The sequence below is a fragment of the Choristoneura fumiferana genome, chromosome 12 (assembly GCF_025370935.1).
Source record: "Choristoneura fumiferana chromosome 12, NRCan_CFum_1, whole genome shotgun sequence".
NCBI lineage: Eukaryota > Metazoa > Arthropoda > Insecta > Lepidoptera > Tortricidae > Choristoneura > Choristoneura fumiferana.
Genome location: NC_133483.1, coordinates 7,370,402 through 7,395,357, shown reverse-complemented (window position 1 = coordinate 7,395,357; position 24,956 = coordinate 7,370,402). Strand labels below are relative to the sequence as shown.

The 24,956-nt window shown below is 40.5% G+C and overlaps 1 protein-coding gene across 1 annotated transcript in view; it reads left to right on the top strand.

The window, feature by feature from the left end:
• LOC141433204 (dual specificity protein phosphatase Mpk3-like) overlaps positions 1-24,338 on the top strand; it is a 36,940-nt gene extending 12,602 nt beyond the window's left edge. The window contains 6 exon segments of the mRNA XM_074095132.1: positions 3,984-4,074; positions 17,643-17,820; positions 19,874-20,012; positions 23,262-23,497; positions 24,092-24,136; positions 24,139-24,338. Of these exon segments, the coding sequence (XP_073951233.1) occupies positions 3,984-4,074; positions 17,643-17,820; positions 19,874-20,012; positions 23,262-23,497; positions 24,092-24,136; positions 24,139-24,246 (797 nt within the window). The 3' untranslated portion in view covers positions 24,247-24,338.
• The last annotated feature ends 618 nt before the right edge of the window (positions 24,339-24,956 follow it).

Here is a 24,956-nt window from a genome sequence, read left to right as displayed (position 1 = left end):
TTTTAACGTACTAAGTGCCCTCTATCCGTAGTTTAAGGATTATTCATTCATTACCTAAAATAGTTAAAAACGTAAACGTATTGTTAAAATAAGAGTTATTTTTGTCGTAACTCAATCTTTATAAGTGGCAATCTGGACCTAGTTAGTCAGCTTAACATTAATGGAATTTCTGTATATGGTCCAGTGCCGTGGGTGGTGGCGACCAGACCACAAAGTACTCAAAATTATGTGATCCACGTTCACGTACGATTTTCAAGTGGGCGGTAATATCCATTTAGGTTGAAGGATTCCGTTTACGCGTGCGAATTTAATAGGAGTCCTTGCAAGCTCGAGCGCGCGGGGAGGCGGCGCGGGGGCGGCGGGTTCATTGAGTGCGGCGGATGAATGGGCGAGGTGAGTCATCGGATCGATGCCGCGCCGCCGCGCCGCTACCCTCGCACTCGCACCCCTTGTTTCGCCATCACTGCTACCCTCCGCCCTCCGCCTCGTACCGTACGACGTTGCCTTGCAAGGAAATCCTATCCCATTTGATTGTTTTTGTACAGTTCAGCGAGCAAGATTTAGCTTAGCTAAAGGCATGTGACTATGATTGATTGAATTGTCCCAAATTACGCAATAATTTTTCCTTGAGTTTGATCTGGTTTTTGAATAGGTGCCTAGTGATGATGATGGCAGATGGTTATTATCAACAGAATAAGCGGCTAGTACTAGTCCCGCTACTACGTCAATATGACACTTTTTTAGTTTGTTTCTAATCCACGAGTTTTTGTAATGCAATAGCATAGCAAGCTTGGTACCTAATAACGTACTAGCCACCCTAATCAAGCCTTCGATGAAACAAGTGGGTACTGCGTGTCCTTAATACTAATTAAAAATAGTTGTCATGCCAGTACATTGTGTGGACAGCATGTGAAGGACGTAACGTAACGGGGGCGGCATTAGCAGCACAATGGGGCGGCGCGGCGTGGGCGCAGACAGGAAGCCAGCCACCGGCCGCGGCGGACGCGCGTCGCCCCAAGCCGCGCCGGGGCTGGGGCTGCTAGCGCTGCCCATTGTCCTGCTGTCTGAACTGTCACAGATCGAGCTGACACGGCTTACTCACTGATACATTATGTAGTTGTTTAGGAGATATATAGGTTTTCATTCGCTTGCACTTGTACTCGTAGTATCGCTAATACCTACTTACTTACCAAATATCACTAATTCAGCTAGTTAGGTAGTTGTATGATATTATTTATTATTATTACCTACCCAAATATAAAAACTTAGCGAGGAACAATGCTGCACTGAAGTAATACATAAGTAAATACACATTGAATAATCTATATATTCGGAGACAAGGAAGCTCTCACATTTTAAATATGACGTAATTACTTCGTTCATCATATATCATATTGTTTTACAGTCTGTTCAATATAGAGACAGAAGACATCAATATTAGTTTAATTTATCCATTAACTAGCTGTTGCCCGCGACTTCGTTCACGTAGAATTCGTTTATTGATATCCCGCGAGAACTGCAATTTTCCGGGATTAATACTATTCTATGTCCTTTCCCGGGACTTGTACTATCTGTATGAATTTGATCTAAATCGGTTCAGCGGTTAAAACGTGAAAAGGTCGGTATTAAACAAAGATACAAACTTACAAACTTCCACATTTATAATAAATATTAGTGACATTAACTTTGCTGTTTTACACATCATAATTTAAAAACAATAAAAATATTTATCCTATTTTGTTAAAAACAGAAACGTCTTCCTATAAAATGCCTAAAGAGGCAGAGGTAAACAACGTTCTGCAAGAAACGGACCGTTTATAATATTGTTAACTCAACAAAAGAAATATTCTGTACATTATTTATAGCTTTTAATCGCCAGTTTGGATCTAAATTTGATGACCTTTAATCATATACAAATTGTTAACTTTTCACAGCTAATGCACTGCACCAAATTTGATGAAATTTGGAATGGAAAAAAGCTTGAACTTCGTAGCAGGAACTACGAGTAGAATGTTTTTAAACAGGGTATGAGAGCGGATGAGTCCACGAAACACAGTTATTAAATGTTTAAATATAAATTGAATCTATCTATCTAATACCAGTACTATTAGTTATTCTGTGCTAATACCTTTAAACGAGCAATTCTTGTATATATATTTCGGGGATCTCGGAAACGGCTCCAACTATTTCGATGAAATTTGGTATGTTGGGAAAACGCATATTACAGAGTTTTAGCCCGAGCATGGCTCGGTCGCCCAAATACTTAATATTATGTAGCAAATTACGTATTAATATTGTGTTGTTTTGTAAGTACATTAGATACGTATTAATCTACTTAGAAAATAAACAAAATTATGACTTAATCTTATTATACTACTACTTACTTCTTTTATTCATTATCATCATCATTATTACGACTACAAAAAATGTTTAGAACCTCTTCTTCTGTGACCTAGAGTCCAATGTTGTCTTGAATGGACTATACTTTCTTGGTATTCTTAAAAAAGCGTCGCGCCCCTCCTTTAAGGGTTAAAATTATTGAAGGAGTAGTCATTTAAAATTAATTAAATAAGTATTTTGTTTCAAATCCCAGATTCTTAACACAATATAATGTTTTTGAGTTGCGATGCGAGTCCCGCCGCTATTCGCCCTCGTACTCGCATTTTTTACATGTGCCATACGTGCTTAGTGCTAGTGCCATACGTGTACATTCTGAATCCAATGTCACAAAGATATCATTACATTGATAACTACTTTCATCAGAGAGTACGATTGCGACCGAGCATTCAAACGTACCCAATCAATAAAGGTACCTAGATAACGTTCAGCTAGGTAGATACGTGAATACGAATACTAAAAATCTGCAGTAGCGGTCGATAGTAATCAATGAAATGAATGGCGAAACTTCAATGAAACAAAAAGAATGAATGGAACAAGCCTTGCGTAACGTTGTTTGGTCCACAAGTGCGCGTCGATTGTTAGCACAGCAGTCCGTCATTAGATTTGCTCTATTCTAATGAATGAGTAGCTTTGTTATGAGTGTGTGAACTGCGTGCATAGAATTTTCCACTAAATTACTTGTTAATATGATGTCACATAAACATAGACATTTTAGTTTTCCATCTACCTGACCTTGAGTGTCTTTGGTCACGATTTACTATTGTATTGTTAACTCTTGTTTATGTTACACAGATAGCTTTATCATTACCAACAGCGAAACTCCTAAACGCCAGAAATAAATATGTGAGAGTTAAAAACATTTTCAAACCAATTCCATAATATATTTTCCGAGGTTCTGTGTCCACATTCCACATAACTACTGATGCACCTATATTACGCTCAAATTAGAACTAAGTATTTCTTAATTGATTGAATCAGGCGTTACTTTGCGGAGGTCCATATCAATGAACTAAAAGAATTTCTATATGGTGTACGGTTGTATATTTTTCTGAAGATGAGCTCTGGTTGAGTTCGAAACACGTCAGTGTAGTGTGGTGGTGGTGATAGATGGTTTTGTGTGATTTGTGTGTGTTCTCACAGTGTGGAGGTGGAAGAACTATGAACACGCATATCTTGCATAAACTTAGCTATCATAAGGTCGTGGGTGAGCAAATAAAATATTTTAGTTCATTAATTATATTTATATCTTTCCATGTTTCTCAGCATTTATTAAATACTCCTAAATTATTTATCTGAACTTAAAAACATTTAGGTATACTCTGGAATACACGGCTCAAAAATAAGAAAATCTTGAAACAATGATCCCACACTTGACAATTTATATTTCGGTACAGGTACTAAGAGCCGCGTGCTCAGTCTAGTTTTAGTAGAAAATAAAATCGATGTACTTGTGTTTGTACCATGGGTTACCTGTTAACTCTTAATTACCTTCACTCTAGACCACGCAAGCTCTATTTAGTGAAAAAATGGTAGTTTTGGGAGACGCTGTATTTGTATTTGATCATGACCTTGTTTGTCGACAGGTGACTTTGAGGAGTTCCACCGCGCCTACCCAGAGTGGTGCAGCGAGGCCGGCGGGCAACACGTGCCGCATCTGCCGCTCATGGGGCTACGGTCAGTACCGCCGCCATCTACTAGATCTAGATACTGCTAAACTGATGCCACCGACCATACCGGCACCACATAAACAGAGCCACCGATCGAAGAAACTTCGGTTTTTTGCGTGCTTAAACCCGTTGATATTTTCAGAATAACCATATAGATAAAACATCAACATAACTATAATAGTACCTACCTATCAAGCAGTTAGCGGAGTTTTGTGACAAAGTTAGTAAAAACAAATTCCGAGTAGCATGTAATTCAATAAGTATCAGAATGTTTCTTCGAGTTGTCTTTTGAAATACACCGCTGCGTTTAATTGCGCGAACGAGAAAACTCGGCGCACGCGTGGGAATCCGATCTCTTGCGCTTGCGACGTTTTCCTTAATCACCTCGTATCGACGGAAAAAGCCGACGGTCCAACGAGCGATTCCGGTACAACTGGATACCGATACCGGCTTTCTTAATAAGACCTTGTTGATGAGCTCTTTAATCGTATTCCATGGGAAACGGTCGCTACTGATGCTGCGGGGTCTAATGTGCTGTTTTTATCGATAACAGGGCGAGTCTATTATAAGTAGGCAAGGCATCGAAGTTTTCATCGTACGGTCAGACGTTTGCCATGGAGTCGACATTAGCAATAATATTCAACTCATATTCATACTCATTCATTTAGTTAAGTAGTGTTTTTAATGTTCACGAGCAAAAATACTGCATCACTTCAAGTTCAACATACAAAGTTGTATGAAAAATGATGCGGTCAGACATCTTATTATATGTAGATTGATTTAAGCAAATAATATTTTAGTAATGGGTTTAATGATAAGTCGCTTCCGCTCTATATTTTTAACGGGTAAAAGGACTACTAAATATTTTTTTTATGCGGTACCTAAAATTACTTATGAATAAACAAGTACATTTGATTACAAGATTACAAATTAACTGAAATAAAATAAAGTTTGTGACGTTTAGGTACCTTAATACCTTTATTAAAGCTTCCCTAACTGTTATTTTGTTAAACCACTATTATTATTCATTTAGTCCCAACATGCAACATTTTCAGTCTGGCAGATCGCTTACTAAATCAAAAAACGTTTACAAAAACGGTATTAGCTAAAAACCGATTATCTACTTCTTAGTATAGGTATTACATCGAAAGACCATTTCTTTCTAAGTATTATGCCAACATTGCTCTGTACAAACTTGTATTAGTACGCATCGTCAAGTTGACTGCAAGGTTTGGATTGCACGCTTGGATGATTTTCTCGTCCATAACAAAGCGAGTCTGTATAGTCTGAGAACGTATCTATACTTGGTTTGGATAGGTATTTAACTAAATGTAAACAAACTTCAGCTGCCAGATTTGGTACATTAAGAGCCTGTTTCACCACTTGTCGACTAACTTTAAGTGTCAGATAAAAGTAATCCCGTCTTTATTTATTCGGACAAAAAATACAGAGACGGCATCACTGATATCCGTCACTTAAAGTTAGTCGACAAGTGGCGAAACAGGCCCTAAAAGATTTTAAACATTTTACTTATCTATCATTGTAATACAAACTAGAAATGTAAATGTTTAGATAGTTTAATGGGGGAATTTCAATATTTAAAACACCAAATTGACATTGTTTTGTTAACATTTAGTTAAATACCTATCCAAACCAAGTATAGAAAGGCGTAATTGAAACGAGATCGGAGTGTGCGTGCGCATCAGGACAAAAAGTAGTTTCTCAGCGTCAGCCTCAGCCGGCTCCCCGACAGCTAACGAGGATCTTAGTCATCCTCACTTTGCTCAGTTAGCGATTATATGTGAATTGAATGCGCATATCCTTTATTAGGCTTCACGGGGGCAAATCAAGGTTCATTGAATGAACACTTCAATGTCAAATATTCCATTCTGCGATTCCATTCATCATTGCGTGACCGTACCTACAGCAGTTACGGTGGCTGTTTATACAATTGGCATGGCTTTGATGCGATTGCTTTGTGTCGGTTATTATGAAACTTTCGGGTCGCTAAGTTATGAAATCCATTGACTAGTCATATAAAGTTATATTTTATTCACCTTTTGTATATATTCATATATAAAATACGGGAGCGAATTCCATTCCTTACGAGTAGCAGTTCGCATTATGAAAGATGATAAGCAAACTGCTTCGTGCAGGCTATAACGGAACACTAATTACATAAGGGTGAAGACGCTCCCCCCGCCTGGAAGTCCGTTGGCAAAATGGAGATGGAGGAATAAGATCATGTAATTCCTGCGCACACTCACCTAAATATATCCGGTAAAAAAACAGACAGACAAGCAACTCTACAATGGTGTTCGAGGCTCTGTAGCCTGTTCCCGATCAACGGACTGTCACCAAAGAGTTCGGGTCCGGCGCTCCACCGAATCCAACGCGGCTAACTGATACTTGGCGGAACCGTCCCAAAGGTGACAGCAGTATTCCATACACGATCTTACCTGCGCTTTGTAAAAAGCTGCTCTGGTGTGAAATACCGCCTCACCTTATGTGGGACACCCAAGTTTTTTAGCAGCCGTTTTCGCTCTGGACTCAATAGCCGCACCGAAGTTGAGACTAGATGGAAGGTCTAATCCTCTTGGAGCTCAAGGCACATTATGTCAATAGACGTGTCTGTCAACATGAAAGTTCGAATTAAGCGACATACGAGTATTAATTAAATAGAAACTTGTTTAAAAATTGATAGACCAGACCACTTATTTGGCTGATGGTACAATGTGTCAATGCGACAGACTAAAAAAGTGATCCGCTACTTTTGATACTGACTGTACATACTTGTGGCATTAATAAAATATAGTTTACGTTTTAATAATTATTCATACATTTATTTTATATATCAAGAATCTAAACTGTATGCGAACTTGTTGGACACGTGTATACAATTTATTCTTTCGGTTTTGAGACCCTGTTTTGAGAGGTTTTGAGTTCCTTGGGGTCCCGACGCACACGAAGTAAGAGAGCTGATCGACATCACTGTAGACCAAAGGGCTGGCAGTTTTCTCTCAACGAATTGCTATCGCTATTCACCGAGGGAATGTTGACAGCCTGTGGACACCATGCCACAGGGGGCATTTTAAAATTAAATTTAGTTGTTCTTTAATTTAATAATAATGAAGTCTTTGTATTTATTAAAGTTTCAATAACATTGTACGAAATTAAAATCTAAATTCCATTAAAAAATACTAAAGATAAATAATTTTTAATGTGCCCATCGTGCTCGTATAAATAATAGTCTGGCTTGATTGGCAGAAACTTTGGCTCAATTAAATTAAATTTCATTGAGCATAGGATTTAATAATAGACCATCGATTACTGCTAGTTAGATGGTAGATTTAGAAACTTGGTAATAATTGAATCTTTTGGCCTTTTACGAAGACATTTCGTCACCGGTAGACGCAGTAGAGCATTGCAGTAGCGAAGGCGGTGGCGAGGAAACCTAGTGTTACGCGCGCGCTCAATGGAGAGCGCGCCATTCATGCAGCTAAGTCGCACAATCGGGGCAGCACCAACTAAATACTCAGTCGCTCTCCTTTTTTTTGAGTGTCTTGCTTGTACCTCTTATTTTAGCTAATCGCAAAGGCATTTATTATTTACATTTGAAATTAGTTTTAATAAATTAATTGTTAGGTAGATTTAAAACCAACTGCTCGCTCACTTACCTAACATATCGTGTAGTGACGCGTCTGATGGTATAGGTTTCGTACATTTATATGAGAGGTACGTCACGATAAATATAAATGGAAACTTCTAATTTTAGAAACGGATTAGTCCGCGATTCTTAATTAATGTTAAGACGAATGTTAATGAACCACGTCTAATACGAGATAGATACCTACCACGTGATTCATCAGTCCGCGGAAGATTCGGCTGGTGTGGATCCGGCTCGCTCAGCACGCTGCCGTTCACTACGCCGTTCTCCGTTCACTGCTGGTACAGTTTTCGCAATGCATTGCAATCTACAAACAACACGTATATAATTATTACTATGTTCTACCCTACCTGTTCATTCTGCATATATAACGTAAGCGATTACTTTACTGGATTACGAAGCATATAGTTCTGTCATTAAGACATTGTTTTGTATATGACATCATTCATTCATTAAATACTAAATATTTACCATGACAAAGTCATTAAAACATGTTTTTTTAAATGATAGATAACGTCCACACCACACACGTCAATGGATTAACGATAAAATCATAATTGTTTCCAAATGAATAGCAGCAGAAATCACTGCAGGAAGCGTTAATATAAATTAAGAACTCATAAATATTGAATGTCGGTTAGGGCTTACTAACAGTTCAATCATACTTCTTTCTAAGTTTAAAAATAGCTATCGTTTCATTTTTGGAGCTTATAATAAAGTCATTTATGTGCTAACTGAACCGTAAATCTGAGTTATTTTGAGTACCTACTGCAAAACTCTGTGAACCCCTTTTATGTTGAACCTAATTGGAGTTTTCCGTTTTCTTCGCCCACGGCCGCGCTGCCTACCGGCACCTTTCTCGATAACATTTAAGAACTATAAATAGAAACATTGGAATACTTTATGGTCTAAATGTAATGACGCCTACGCGCCGCCCCCGGCGCCCCGGGCGCCGCGCCGGCCGCGGCCGATCGCGCGCTGTCATACGCTATATCTGTGCATGTGTATTGATGCTGAAGGAAACATATATTTCTGTAAATGGATCACTTCTGTTTGCGAAGTCTACGCTGTACCAGCGGTACCAGCACGCCGCGCCGCCATCTCCCGGCAGGATGTCTCCTCACGGGCGTGGGAGTCGCCTGTTTTATCGCTCTGCTGCGAATCCTCACAAATATGGCTCCACGTCAAAGCATAATGTTACTCCGTTTTTCAATCTCTTCAATCCACAGAGGACATGGTATTTGATCTTAGTCGCGTAGACCTTGGCCGCCCGGTGCCAACCGGCCTTGTCAACGTAACCCTTTGCGCAAATACTCTCAGGACCCTCGTAACATTAGGTTGTGTAGTGCACTGAGTACCCTCATCAACTGACGTCGCTGACATTTATACGCCAGCTATATAGGACGCCAAATAAATAATTTATTGTTTGTTGGTGGTGTTGTAATTGAAATTGTTATTTTTGCAGATGCTTAATTCAATTGTACCTATTTAATTTAGTTTCTTTTAATTGTCTTGTAAACTGTCCAAAATTGTAGGATACCACAATTAATTATTGTTGAAATTGGTTGATAGTAGTCTTGGCCAGGTCCGGGTGACGGCGCCGCGTGACGTCACGGCGGCGTCAGCGCTCGCGTGAGTTCATTCACGGCACCCCAACGACGCCCGGTCTCGGCCAGATCACCTAATCTTGAATTATTTTAGCTCCCACATTACCCGATAACATTCGAGCGAATTACTTACGTCAAAAACACAAAAAAAAGAAACATTCGAACAATCCATTAATTAACGCGAGGGAAACACCTCCGCGCAAGAGGTATATCCGCTACACCTATTTAGTCTGTGCCTAGTTTTAACCATCTATTTTATTATATTGTTTCGCTTTGTTGGAGGCAGTAGGCAAATACACCAGACGTTACCAATAAATTATCACTTGAATGCATTCCTCGGTTGAACCAAACACTGACTCAACCTATTTACTTATAAAGCGCCAATGCTTTCAGTTAAGGCATCTGGTTTTAATTTATGTTATTTGCTTTTAAATTCAGAAATGCGTAGGTTACCATTTTAAGGAAAGCAATATTAAGCTAAAGTTTTAATTAAGATACTATTAGGTAAGTACTAATTTGCTTAGCTGCAGCAGGTATTTATTTGACGGCATAACAAAAACTAAGTAATAATTATTGTTTAATTGTTGTAAACCTTGTGGTAAAAGTGATAATAAGTCAGATAATCTTTGTTGTTGGATCCAATGTTTTGATGTAGTTAGGTACAAAATTTCGTTTTTTTTTCCTCCCAAGATTTCGTGACGTTTTCCTGACGGCAAGAAATTTTGGATGTTTTTTGTAGTTTATGTTTTATGATCTTGTCCTTAGGGTTATTATTTTCTCGACAAAACTGATTTCTTGTCAATTTCATGACGAGACAACTTTTTGAGAAAAACTCTAATAATTGTGTACTATATTGTACATATTATAACGTAGATATACTTACTTATATGCCATTAATCAGTACACTGTCATGTCCTGTCTTCAACTACTACTAGTACGGATATCATGTATTCTTTCACATCCGCGGAAGTCTTTTAAGCAAGCTACATGACGGGCGAAGCGAGGCTGTGTTAGATAGAATAGAGCATCGTTTCGTTAGGCTGAGTAGACGGGCAGGCGGTGTGTGTATACAATAATCCTATACAGTATACATATACCTGGTGTGCCTACGCGGTCCAGCGGCCTCGACACACTTGCTCTAAATGTAACTTGCTATATTCACCGCACCTACTAATTAAACCATCATACTACATTAGAACACAACTAACTTACCTTATTTTCTGTCCCTAAGTAAGAGTAAGCAGTTTTACTACAATCAACTATTTACTACAGATATTATTGGTAATTGAGAGCAGAATAGAAAAATTTCTGTACCTAATAAATTAAAATAAACTGCAATTATGTAACTTGTTTGCACTTGGGAATGAGAATTATTAGTTTATAAGTAAGTACTACTGAGAGTAAATTTTATTTATATATATTTTCTAACCATTTCATGTCTATGTTTTATTATTTATATGATTAAATCAAATGAAATGGGTACCCATTTCACAACATCTAATCTAACCGACGAGTAAAATCCTGCCGGCCGTTCGGGCTCGTAAAAAGTCCTGCGAGGATGGTAACTAGTAAGTCCGGCATTAAAAAACCGTCCCTTGCAGCAGGCGGTCATTGGCAGCGCGGCGGCCGCGCGGGCCGCATTCCTGCGCCGGCGCACGCACGCCCACACGCGCCGGCGCCGCGCTCCGCGAGACCCGACCAGCCTTACCATAAGCTGTTCACTGGCTAAACGGGCAATGCGCGACGTCAACGCGGCAATGAGTTAATTATTGGTACCTAACTACACTCAGTGTCCAAGTTTATGTTCCATATCATTTTTAGGGTTCCGTAGGTACCTCAAAAGGACAAAACGGGACCCGTATAGGATCACTTTGTTCTCCGTCTGTCTGTTTATCTGTCAACAACCTTTTCTTCAGGAATGCGTGGGGGTATCAAGCTGACAATCGAATGATACTGTCATTATAAAAGTACCTAATTCCATGAAAATTGCCCTAACTAAAAAACTTATAGGGTAATTCCGGTTGTGTTAGAAACTTGAAATTTGGTATGAAGGTAGCTCTTATAGCACAACCAATAAGGAAAGTCTGATAATCTTAATTTTTTATGTCTGTCTGTCTATGTCAGTAAGCGTCTAAAATGACCCCTAACTGCATATATTTTGCTTAGGCGAGCGGCTCTGCTAACACTGGATATCCATAGATAGTTACAAATTTGTACGGAACTCTCGTTGTGCGAGTCCGACTCGCACTTGGGCGATTTTACTGTAAATAAAATAATAAGGAGCACAAAAAATAAAAAAAAGTTATGTGTATACGTACAGTTCCATACGTTTAAACACTATTAACTCTGGGTTAGCAAGTAACTCGGATACAGTTAACTTCTAGAGCGCAGAAGCCCGCTTTTGGTTGGCCCTTAACTGAACTTAATTATTAGGTATATGTACATAGTTACATCGATCGTGGTATGAAAGCCTAGGTCTTATTAAATGACCACAGCATTATCCATGCATAATTAATTCATGCGAGTGTGGTAAGTAGTGATTTAGTTATGAAGCCCTCGTCTCGTTAACTGTCTCTGTTAGGACATGTGCGGGCAGGCGATGGCGTTCCGCGCTCGCTGCCCGAGTGGTTTGCCCATGCCATGCCATGCCATGCCATAGTCGTCGTTCATTAATAACGCAGGCGACCGTGTCACGGCTTCCGGCGCGCTCCGCTCCACTCCGGCCCCATTCAAATACAAATTGGATTCGCACGAAGCCGTTGTCACTCGGTTACACAATGCACTGCCTACTACAAGTACCCACTATACGCGCCATTTCAATGAGACACGAGTATCGTTCATTGTACACTTTATAACGACCGCGGCATTCAATTCACATTTCATAATTTATTTTCTCGCTCCCGCTTTATCTCATGTACTTGTACAGGTTGGATTAATTTGAAATGTTTTTGTATGAACGGTTGTCGTGTTGTGTGATATCTATATTTGGCGGCTGATTGCTGCTGTAAAGGTTTGGATGGCTACAGGCGGATCTGTTCCCTTTTATTCGGGAGGGACGCCCACGAATTTTCCCAATGAATAAACAACTTATTAAACGTCTATTTTCAGCACCGAGCATATATAGCGTTTGTCTGATCTCGGTTCTGCTTAATGTTTCTCGTTATCGCCCACGTTTGTGTTTTTTTATAAAATACGGGTTTTATTATTGAGTTAGTGGTACTAGTTGTTCTCGGAGGTTTTCTTCGAAATTTTCGGTGGTAGTTATTGTTTCTAGACTGATTTTATTACCTATGTATTATATTATTTGTATATAATGTAATATATAGCTATATCCAGCTACCTTCGATGTCAGCCCCCATGTTTTGCAAGTATAGGAATGTAGACGGAGCCATGAATGAAAGAAACTTAACGACACAGGCTTCACTGGAGTTACCCCGCAGGAAAATGACTTGGCGATTTGCGGAAAAATTTTCGTAACCATTTGCAATGTGAATGACGTAAATTGTAAATTAACGATAAAGATGTTACGGTCAATTCCTGGAGTTCTGGCTGGGGGAATCGTCCTACCGTGACTAACCTACTACCGGCATAATGTTTTTGAAGAATATTGAAGTAAAATATTCATCACAATTCTATCACGTCACACATAGGCCGGTATGAGGGCAATGGATTAACTGAAAAAGTAAATGATGGTTTGACGACCAGATGGCCTAGTGGTTAGTGAACCTGACTACGAAGCTTGAGGTCCCGGGTTCGATTCCCGTGTCGGGCAGATATTTGTATGAAAAATACGAATGTTTGTTCTCGGGTATTGGGTGTTTAATATGTATTTAAGTATGTATCTATCTATATAATTATATTTATCCGTGGCTTAGTACCCATAACACAAGCTTTGCTAAGCTTACTTTGGGACTAGGTCCCGTATATTTTCATCACACTTGCTCGTAAACAGTGTCGTAACATGCAGGCTACCTTGGTTGCAACCCCCCAAATAAAACCCTCGACCTTAATGTGCTTGTCATGAAACCCGTGGTCGGTAAATGAGTCATTTCCCGTACTAATTTTCATGTCATGAAGCCCAAGGTCGGTAAATGAGTTTGTTACTGCATGGCGTGCTGCTGCTCCATGCGCGCGCTGCACACGCACGCCATGCACATGCTGCGGGGTAGGGCGGCGGGTTACCTGGCACTGCCAAGAGCGCAGTTAGCGGTATCGGCAATTTTTGAAAAAAATATTAGTTTTTCTTGTACAAATATACAATTTTACTCGCAAATATGATGAAAAACATTGTATTACGCACGGGCGGTACTAGAATTACGAACATCGACTCATTAAAGCACTCAGTCTCCGACTTCGGGCTTCTAATAGACTCTCGTTCGTAATTCCTTATTTACCGCCCTTAAGACACAATGTACTATTATTTATTTAAATGATTGTAATTTTAATTCAATATTGAATCCTGACTGCTCTTGGCACTTAAATAGACACTCATCATGTATGACGCGGCAAAACTCGAATTTGTCTCCTATGGCACAAGCAGAGTGACGACACGGCCGCCGCCGTATGACATCATGGCAGTTGTTGCTGAATTGAATGAGTTATTCGTTTAATGGACATGGAGTCACCTATCTAGAGTTATTACGATCAATCGGAGCGTCGGCGCGATTATCAGCGGCGGCGTGCGTGGGCGGCTCCCCTGAATGGCCGGCGCCCACGCGCCCGCGCCTCCCGCGCGCTGCCTACTACCGACCCGACACCGCCGTACCTCGCCGCGTTCATTATGTACGACGGAACCACATAACGCCCACTACCAGCTGTTTTCTTGTAAATAATTATCTTGATGACCATTCGCGTAGCACTGATTTAATTTCGTGTTTATGCCTACAGGGACTTTAAACAGAATTAGCGAAGCTATTGTGCTTTATTTGCTGCCGTTGACTAGTGAATCGCTGGGTTCAGAATATCCACATTTTTTATCCTAATAAGTAAATTGTATGTGGTCCTTTCAGTACTCACTTAAAAAAGGGAACTTAATTTTCTTACTTAAGATTTAGTGCATCAGTTATAAAAAAGAGTATTAGTCATGTATATTATGTATCCTAAATATATATTTGTCATCAATTATCAGTAATAGATCTGTCACCTTAAATAGATCATCAAAATTCGAATAGATCTCCTATTTTTTGATCTAAGGCAGGTCAGTTCCTGGTTAGGTACGGCGAGCGAAGCGAGGAGGAGTGTTAGGTAGAACTACGACCCTCAGTGCGCGAGCCGAGCGAGCGAAGCGAGCGTGCCGCGGTAGTGGCCGGCGAACTATTATCGTCAAATTTCAGTTCAATTATTTTATGACCAATATTACTTTGCAGTGATTATAATTGATTTTTAGGTAGCCATTTCTATATTGTTTGGTGATTCAGTTTTAGTGACACATATATCATTTTGGATCCCAATATAATTATTTGATGATCAATATTATTTACGAGTAATTTTTAAATAATATTAATAGATATATTATAATTTTTTAATATATTATTTATTAGGTCGCCGAAAATGCATTTTTAGGTGATCAATAAAATCATACCCCTTAAGAAACACGGTACAAATTTAATTAATCCTGTCTTTTAGTCAAACATGTAGAAGAAGCAGGTTTTTTATGTTTGGAAGATGCGCCTTATGCATCCAGCCTTGTTCGGGGAAACAGAAGGTATGTATACCCCCAGTCCCCCAGCCCCGAGCCCCATGGGTCGCCCACGATTGAGATACCTACTAAAAACCACACGAGTTCTATTCACGTTTCCAATGTCGGAAGCCATGGCAATATGACACCGCGCGCCCACTGGCCGCCCCGGGATGAGGCTCCTTAGATAGACAAAATGCAATGTAGGTTCAGCTCCCCGCCCTCTCTTTGCTTGTGCCGGATTATTTTATAGAGGTTTACTCCTCGGAGGCACCGAAGCGGCTCACGTTGGTCGGCCGGCCAGTTATGTGCCCTCACGTTGACTCTAATGCCTTCATGTCCTACTCTGAAAGCAGAGCGTTACCGAGAGCATGATCTCTTCCGTTCGCCCGATTGAGGCTCACCCTTGCCTTTCCCTGCCCGGGTCGAACGAGCTTAGTTTAGGCTATGCACTCTGTCCAATATTAGCAAATGAGTAACTAATTTATAAATGATAAATTAGTTAGCCGTTGATGCCTGTGTTGCACCAGGCTCAGGCGCCTTCCCCACTTCGTGAGGCCTAACGCATTGGATAGAAGGGAGTTGTAACGCCTGAGCACTCGGAGCGGTTGCCGACGTCACATAACTAGGCACTAAGTTAGATTTCTTGGCAGTATGCTTATTAGGCTAATCCTAGGGCGCAAGGACCAAGGTATTCCCTTAGTTTATTGGCACAGCTTCCATGGAGGGCCATATGTATCTGTGACCAGATCCAGAGACAGTAAGCTGAAGAGCAGGGTTAAACTAATTGTTACGCCTTGCAGACTTCTGGAAATAGGTTTCCAGAGATTTAGGAATCAGGTCTTGATTTTTCTAAAGTTTCTTTATGAACTCTGCTGAGGCTGAAGAATACTAATTTTAACAACATAAGATTCAACTTCGATACCTACCTATTGCCTAACTTAGAAAATAATACATGGTTGTTGTGTTTGAATTTACAACTTACTTAATAAAAAACAGCTCTGTAAAAGTAGGTGTAACCCTAGCTACTTCGGCTAGTGCAGCCGCGTAATCCTTTGCTGAATAGGCGCGAAGCCTGAATGAGCACCTAGCCTCGTGATTGGTTGGTTTTACGATACCGTTTCACATCAAAATCCATTCATAGAATAGGTATCAATGTCTTTCATTCAATAATCAACAATATCGAAATGACGAAAGTCAAGTAAGAATAGCAGAGCTGTGATTTATGGTTTTAGAGCATTTTCAAATTAAGTACTTACTTACTTATCGCCACTAGCTACTGTAAAATAATTGACTCTCTAGTTACTCTGATTAAGGAACTGTTTAATTCACCCAAGTGATGTTTGACAACGTTATCAAGTTAGCAGTTAATCACTGCGGATCTGTAGGCGGGTGTCATGCCCGCCCAGCCGTTGTGGCAAGTCAGAGATTTGCCAGCGAGGCGGGAACATGCTCATCTTAATTTGATTGCTTTCTAAGCTGCAAACTGAATGGCGTCGATTCGACTGTGATGGTGAATTTGGAAGTGTCTTATTCCCCACGCGGAGGCGGCGGCGGGCGCGGAGCCGGCGCGTGGGCGGCCATTGAGCGCGGGGGCAGGTGAATGGCGCCCCCGGCCCGCCCACCCCATTCAGCTCCTGCGGTCGATCGCGCCGCGCCGCCGCACCGCTCCGCCCGGAGCCCGATGCTACAACCCTTATCTACCCACTTCATACACTAAACAACAAAAGACAATCGACACTGAATTATTTACAGTTTAATAAATGTCACACAAAATATATCTAATATAACTTAAGGACTTGCGGATTGTTGCATATTTTTCTTGTGTGTCCAAACCAATCTACATTATTTTACAGTAACAGCTTCCAATCAATCAAATACTTAATTCCCATAGTATGTATGAAATGCATGGGTGACGACCCTTTGATTATTGGATCTCGGACTCGAGGACTATGGAACCGCAATTTAATTATATCGAGATATTTTTAGCGCGTAGGGATTTACAAAGTTTTCGGCTTTCAGGGATGTAATAGATTTTAATGTTATTTGTTAACAGTCTGACATTTTTGTTAGAGGTACTCTTTTCTACTCTACTCAAATCTACTTACTGCAGACTCTTGGCCTTGAGCAGAAAATTCCGATTGAAACCGAATCTAAGACTGACCGCGTTTGATTAACATTGCCGATTAAATCTCTCTTTGACCTGTGTACTCAAAGACAGATTCTGTGTTCACTATGATAAATATGAGCTGCCTTGTTTACCAAAACTGCTTCAGTACTTAGATTGTAGTGAATATACATAGAACGGAGAAAAATTCAGGGTAACCGGATTTATAGCCGAGAATTGAAGGTTCACTCCAATCATACCCGAGATCACAAAGAAGCGGCACGCTGAAAACAGTTCAATGTTGTTGATGAAGTTCTACTTGTGAAACTACGGCCAAAAATCTTCTCATTCTCTTAGGGGGGTTGTGCCTACCACTGGGCCGTATATAGGCTGAACTCCAGCTGTATAATGGCTCCTCCGGCGAATGATCTGGCTTAGATACTAAAGCCTTTAGCCGTTTGAGACAATAGTGAAAATATAATCCCAAGGTATTTATCATTATTAATTGTGATTCCAGATCGCTGCGTATCTCCGGGTCCGGTTGCGAAGAGACGCTGTCTTCGGGGTCATCGTCCGAGTGCGAGGAGCCGGCCGCCGCGCCGCAGGACTTCCCCGTCGAGATCCTGCCCAACCTCTACCTCGGCAACTCCAGCAACAGCGAGGACTGCGACGCGCTCGCTAGGCACAACATCAAGGTACTTACATCATCACATTACGTAGGCAATGCAGTCTTAAGCACGGTTTCTACCGCGAACGGAGCGGATTCATTAATGACTTAGTTCAACTTACATCGATCTACTTTATTGAGGTTCGGTGTAAGTACTTTAATGTAGTCGATCGTTGTACGTAGCATTCCACAGTCCACATTTGTATCATTTTGTCGTATCGTATCTCCGTTGCGTTCTAGTCGCGTTGCACCGACGCGTATCAAGATCGCTTGTGTGGACGCAAAAACAGCGCGATTATGCGGCGCGCCGTATCTGATCGCTCGGGATGTTATACTGACCGGCACAAAATTTGGCCCACTCTACATACAAAATTACCTATTACTGCATACATTTGAGGGCCAGATTTTTTTGCCGCTCAGTGTATATGTTGGCGGCCGATCGAAAAACCGCCCGATCACGAAATTACTAGGCATATCGTGAAATAGCGCAATTTCATGATATGCCTAAAAGTTGGCCAGGCATATCACAATGTGCCTGAGAAAAACAATACTGCGGATCGATTAGAGCAACGCATTCTTCGATATTCCTAGCTCTATATCGGTCACATGTTGATATTATATCGAGAAAAAGAAAAAATTAGGTACGATGAGCGAAGCGAGGAGTGGATAGTATGAATTGTGACCACAACGCACGAGCCGAGCGAGCGAAGCGAGCGTGCCGCGGCAGCGGCCGGCGAAGTGCCAGAACCGATATGGCGGCGTTTCATTATATGCCTAGGAATTTAATGATCTGCCTAAACTGGTCAAACCATGAAATGGCGGCGTTTCGTGATATGCCGAGGAATTTCATGATTTACCTAAACGTCACTAGGCAAATCGTTAAACGGTTAGTTTTTAACGATGTGGCGGATGTCCCTTAGCCAATTGATGAAATGGCGCCATTTGACTATATGCCTAGGAATTTCGTGATCTGGCGGATTTTACGATCGGCGGCCGACATATATACCCCGCACACTCGCGATCGGATACGCTATCAAGATCGGAAGTATGGACTTGTTTTGATACTGTATCACGATACGAAGTTATGATTCGATACGCGATACGCCATGATGGCTCTCGAGGCGGTTTTCCCCCGATCATCAAAGGGACACGGACACGGCGTTATGATACGATGTGAGCGTCCACACTTAATGATACGGCGTTATGATACGATACTCTGCTACGCTACGGTTAGTATAGACGCATTTTTTCACGCAACGATGCTAGTGATACGATGTGCCCAAAGTGAGCGTCCACTTCTACACACAGCCAATATGCAGCCCAGTTCATCGATTCTTAAGCAAAGGTTTTTTTATTTGAACCTCTATACGAGTGACACGGTTGGACCGGAGGCCGTATTGCCTAACGTTTTTGACACTCGCGATCGCAATCAAATGACAGTTTTCGTATAGGTACAAAAACTGTCATTTCATTATGATCGCGAGTGCCAGAAACGTTAGACAATACGGCCCCGGGTTGAATATTATGATTGGCATGTCGTAGCCCATGCTAATGTTAAAAATCATTGTATTTACCATTATTATTTTTCGATTGATATAATCCAGAAGTATGTATTTTGTCTAAAGCACGGGCTCATGCAGTCGCATTCAACGACTCTTCTATCACCATCTTATACCGGTTAGACAGAAAGAAATGTTACAAACGCCCACACGTAACTTTTATTAAGTTCTTGGAGTAACGTTGAGATTCGCTGTAAATTTTGGATTACGCTACAGCTCCGCTGACGGCCTCGAATATTCTCCTCCTCCCTTTAGGATCCATCGCCAGAATGAATCCTACTTAAGTAACATAAGGTCAACCTCCAAAATCATATAGAGTCTAATGTTATGGCCATTGTATTGTAGGTCATGCAAGGCCATCGCTAAATCGAAATGGCGCGCCACGAGCCATTGTCCACTCACTGCGGCAATGGTCCGCCATGATGAGCCATCGTTTCCCGTACGCAATGGCGATGTTGTCGGTCGGATAATATGAGCGGCATCGGACAAGTGTGTGGTCGCTGAGCGAGTGTGTTTGTGCAGTACGTGCTGAACGTGACGCCGGATCTGCCCAATGCGTTCGAGGAGGCTGGCGGCGCCATCAGCTACCTCAAGATCCCTATCGCAGACCACTGGAGCCAGAACCTCGCCGTGCACTTCCCGCAGGCCATACGCTTTATCGGTCAGTTGCTAATACATACACCTTGTTACATACAGTGTTCGGCACATGGACCGTCAAATCTTTTTGGGATATTGTTGGGGTTATTTGCTATCTTTTCACCCTTGGACCTTGAGTCCTAAGGGTCACGGTTTTGGAGATATGATTTTTTTAAATGTTTTTCTCAAATTTACCGAAATCCCGCCTTTAAACGTTCGTAACTTTTTTATTAATGTATGTAAAATTATTATTTTTTGTATTTTATACTTGGTAACACATGCTTGTTCAAATTAAAACTTTTCATTATAATTCATAGTCTCAGAGGGACGTACGAGGATTTTTATTCCAAAAAATTACTGATGGTGTGAATAAAATCCTACTTTGAAAATCAATTATCAAAAAACTATAGACATTTGAGCAGTTCATTTTAAAAAAAATACTTCTCTAGCTTATAACCTTTCTAATTATATGCTACACATTGATAAAAATTCAGAAATGAATTATAATAAAAACTATTATTATTTGAACAAGCTTGTATTACCAAGTATTAAAAACCAAAAATATTAATTTTACATGCATTAATAAAAAAGTTACCAACGTTTAAAGGCGGGATTTCAGTAAATTTGAGAAAAACGTTTAAAAAATCATATCTCCAAAACCGTGATCCTTAGGACACAAGGTTTCAGGGTGAAAAGATAGCAAATAACCCCAACAATGTCCCAAAAAAATTTGACTGTCCATGTGCCGAACATCCTGTATATTATATTGAAATTATTTAACACTTCAATAAAATTAATTACAATCATAAACGTTTAAGATCGTTGCCTTAGAGGCTATTGATTAATCATGACAGGGTATCGAGACGGGAGGTGCTTTAAAATCCTTACATGGCATATTATCTCGGGGTGAGAGAAGAATAGCCATTTTCACGTAATAAAAAGTATGTTTGACGTATTACTAAATTTTGAGTTTTAGAATTAGATGCCTTTTCGAATGGGTACAACGACATTTAACTAGCTAATAAGTCTTACGTAGGTACTTACTGAAACGTACGTGAGTACGTACTGAAAACGTAACATTCTATTGCAATCAGGGCCTTACTACGGGGTTCGTCTTCTCTGGACATTTTGACTCATTAGTGTCGATATTTTATTTAATGTTAATACAAAAATGTAACTGTTGTGTGTACGAGTGAGAATGATCTTAAAAAATGAGTGTTACTAGGATAATCCCTACTAATATTATACATGTGAAAATATCTTCGTCTGTCCCTCTATCTGCAACCTCTTCATGCTGAAACCTAAATTTTGGTTTAGATGAAATTTGGTATGGATAGAGATAGTTTGCGATCCTAGGAAGGACATAAGATAGTTTTTATCCCGGAAAAGAGCATACTTAGACGTATGGCGAAAATTTTATTATATCAAATGACTATTAATAATTATGTCTTTGTACCAGCAGACAAAACTGTGGTTTACCACTACCACCCTAAAGTTGATAATCGTTGGCATGGCATAAAACAATAATGCCGATGACGTGTCTGTCAACTTGAAAGTTCGACTTTAGCGACATATTAATTTCATAAGAACTTGTTTAAAAAATTGATAGACCATTTATTTGGCTGATGGTGCATGTATCTCAACGTCCTCAACGAACTGTTGTCAATTGTTTCTTTCTTAATTTTTTTGTACATTATGTAGTGTATAATGGTTTCCCATTGTATGTTATCAGAAAAATTCTCTTAATTAGCTTCAGTACCCGTCGTCACAGTACAGAAAAAAGGAGCAGCATAATGTCTCGGCAGCCTCCTTGGTATAATTACCTGCACTCGCTCGGTACACAAACGCGCGGTAGGGCTGCCTACTAACTGTCACTCTTCAGTTATGTATTTGATAATGTCTCATGAAATTTAAAGTAGGGAAAGGATTAGGAGCTTTAGGAAATTATGGAAGGAATGAACTAAGTTGTCTTTAACAAAAATGCATTTTACGTTATTTTAATAAATCATAAAACGTACTTATTATGTTTTTAATCGGTTTTATTTAGTATGTATGCTACACATGTGTAATAATATGTCTTCAGTAATTAAATCATAAATTTAGAAACACCATAAAGCTCATAAATATGTTTACTTCATTAGTCAACATGACAGTCCTTCATTCAACGAAACCGCATGTTGAAGTGGCCAGTCACTTAATTCTAAAAAGTCTTTACGTAATACCAACATTAACCAGTCACTGGCCATTATCTAACAAATGCAGAATGTTTTGAAAAGATAATTTTTAGGCCTGGAGTATGTGAAACTCAGGATGGGGGGTGTACAGTCTAGTGCAATGATATCGACACGGCCAAAGTTACAAAAATATGTATACACGACCTTAATGTTAAGTGCATAAAGTCGTGTAGGTATACATATTTTTGTAACTTTGTTGATAGATTGTATGAAAATTCATGGTTAGTAAAGTTTAAGATATATTTTTTCCAAATAGGTTATTGACTATGCTAGAAGAATTAAAATCTTTAAATTCAACCCGAAGCACGCACAGGTTTATTTTTTATTTACAATTCATAGTTAAAATCACAATCTAGTGTTAAAATACTGGTTCTTCGAGGACGAAGTTTGGGTCTATAATCTAGTAAATAATAATTATTTGAGTTAATAATTTATATCATCACAAATAATATTAAAACCTAAGACATGTTTTATGCCAGTGGATTTGATTTTGAACCATGAAACAGCAAGTGTCTTGAACTGTCTACACGCTCTGTCCATCAACGCCAAATTATAGTTCTTGTATACATATTTTTGCAACTATATGTGAATATTTATTTTTTAGCTTAATATTTAGTAATGAGAATTATATAGTGAATTTAATTAAATTTTATTAATGATTATTGTAAATGAATTATAATTTGGAATTAGTATTTGAATATGATTAACTAACATAGTATTATAAGTCAACCTTGTTACTAACAAATTATGGATTTAATTGTCTGAAATAAATGATTTATTATTATTTATATCGTACACATGTTAATGTAACAGTTGATGTATACAAATTAGTGTATGTGTAGTATACGTATTTATGAGTTCTTCAATGTGTACATATTAATGAGCATAAGGATGATTCTAGTTTATGTGCAGTTTTAAATGGTTACTCATATTTAACAATAGTCGTATACATATTTTTACACTTGACTGTACAACCGTTCTGACCTGTGACATATTTGTAGCGGTATCGTTATGGTTACGGTCGTGGTGTGTGGTTGCAGAGGAGGCGATGTCTGCGCGCTGCGGCGTGCTGGTGCACTGCGTGGCGGGCGTGTCGCGCTCCGTGACGGTGACGCTGGCGTACCTGATGCAGCGCCACCGGCTGAGCCTGCGCGACGCCTTCGAGCTGGTGCGCGCGCGCAAAACAGACATCGCGCCCAACTTCCACTTCATGCGCCAGCTGCACGCCTTCGAGCAAGACCTCGGCCTGAGGGAACGCAGCGCCAGCCTGAGTAAGGTCTGCACTGTCATTGCCCTGAGAACCACCCGCTTCCCGCTACCCGCTATCTGTTATCTACGCATGCACTGTGCGGCTTAAATAAAGTGCGGTTTGAACGCGGCGTTTCTTTCTCGAGCGATACATTGAAGAGGGACGGCACGCTAAAACCGCGCGCTAACCGCATAGTGCGCATGTGGCCTTACACTGTCGTCTTAGACTTCGTTTAAATGGTGCGAGAATTATCGTGCAATCGTACATTACCGCCAATGTTTAATTATTTATAAATTGATTGCTTCGCGGCCCAGCAATGTAACGAAACCATGCTAGCATCTCGTTTGGCGTTTTCACGATGTTTTCTTCACCTTAAAGCTCGTGGTTATTTTCTACTACTATTTTTTACTAAAAGAAAGCCCTTGTTTTATCACTATTTTATGCGATGACGAATCTGTCGAACCAGTGGAAGTCGGTTCGATAATAAATTTACACGCAAGGTTTACATAACCTTTCATTGAATGTTAATACGCTCAGTATAATCCCTCTCCCTCGCTATAATCCACTTCGTGTAATTAAAACATGGTCGGTGTTCTTGTGTGTAATGTGGCGGCGTTACAGGTGCTGGAGGAGTTGGGCGTGCGTGAGTCGGAGGTGGCGGCGGCGGCGGCGGGGCGGCGGGCGCGTGCGGCTGCGCGCCGCCGCCGCACGGCGTCTCCCCGGACTCGGGCATCGAGTTCGACCGCTGGAGCGCCGCGCGCGACACGCCGCAATGACAGTTCTTCACGCCGCCCGCGCCCGCGCCCGCGCCCGCCTCCCCGCCCGCCTGAGCCGCGCCGCCGCCAGCTAGCGCCCCACCCCAGTCACTAGAGAAACACTTAGAATGACGCAACGGTACGCCGCAGCTCCCCGGCGAATGTAGGATTAGTGGACCCGGCCGCGGCGCCGTAGTAGCCAGTGCAATAGTATAGCCCGTGCCGGCGTTAACGATTGCAGCGGTTCAGCTCGGCGACGGTTCATTTATGATCATTGTTCAACTGCAATTGTTGTAGTTGTTGTAGTTATGAAAAACGTACAAATGTCGCGACTGTTCTCGTGGCGATAGTTACAAACTTGACAGACGATACGGAGCCCGGGGGTTGCGCAGCGAGCGGCGCTCGTCGTCTGTTCTGTTCGCGCACGCGGGAGGACCTCGCGCGATCGTTCTAGCTCGCTACGGACCGTTTTACGATCTAGATACGTTAGAAAGCACTTACGAATGTCAAGTAATTAAATCTATTTAGTGCCACGAATACTATTGATATATTGTAATCGTAAGTGAATGGATTTAGGAAGTATGAAATGTACGTTATAGATAAGCCAATTTTTATAAGTTTGATATCTATATGTACTAAGAATTTATAGATACGCAACTGAAAATGCATTCCCGAATGTATCTTCCAATATTATGCATTTTGAGTTCAAATTGTTATTCGAATAGTGTTTT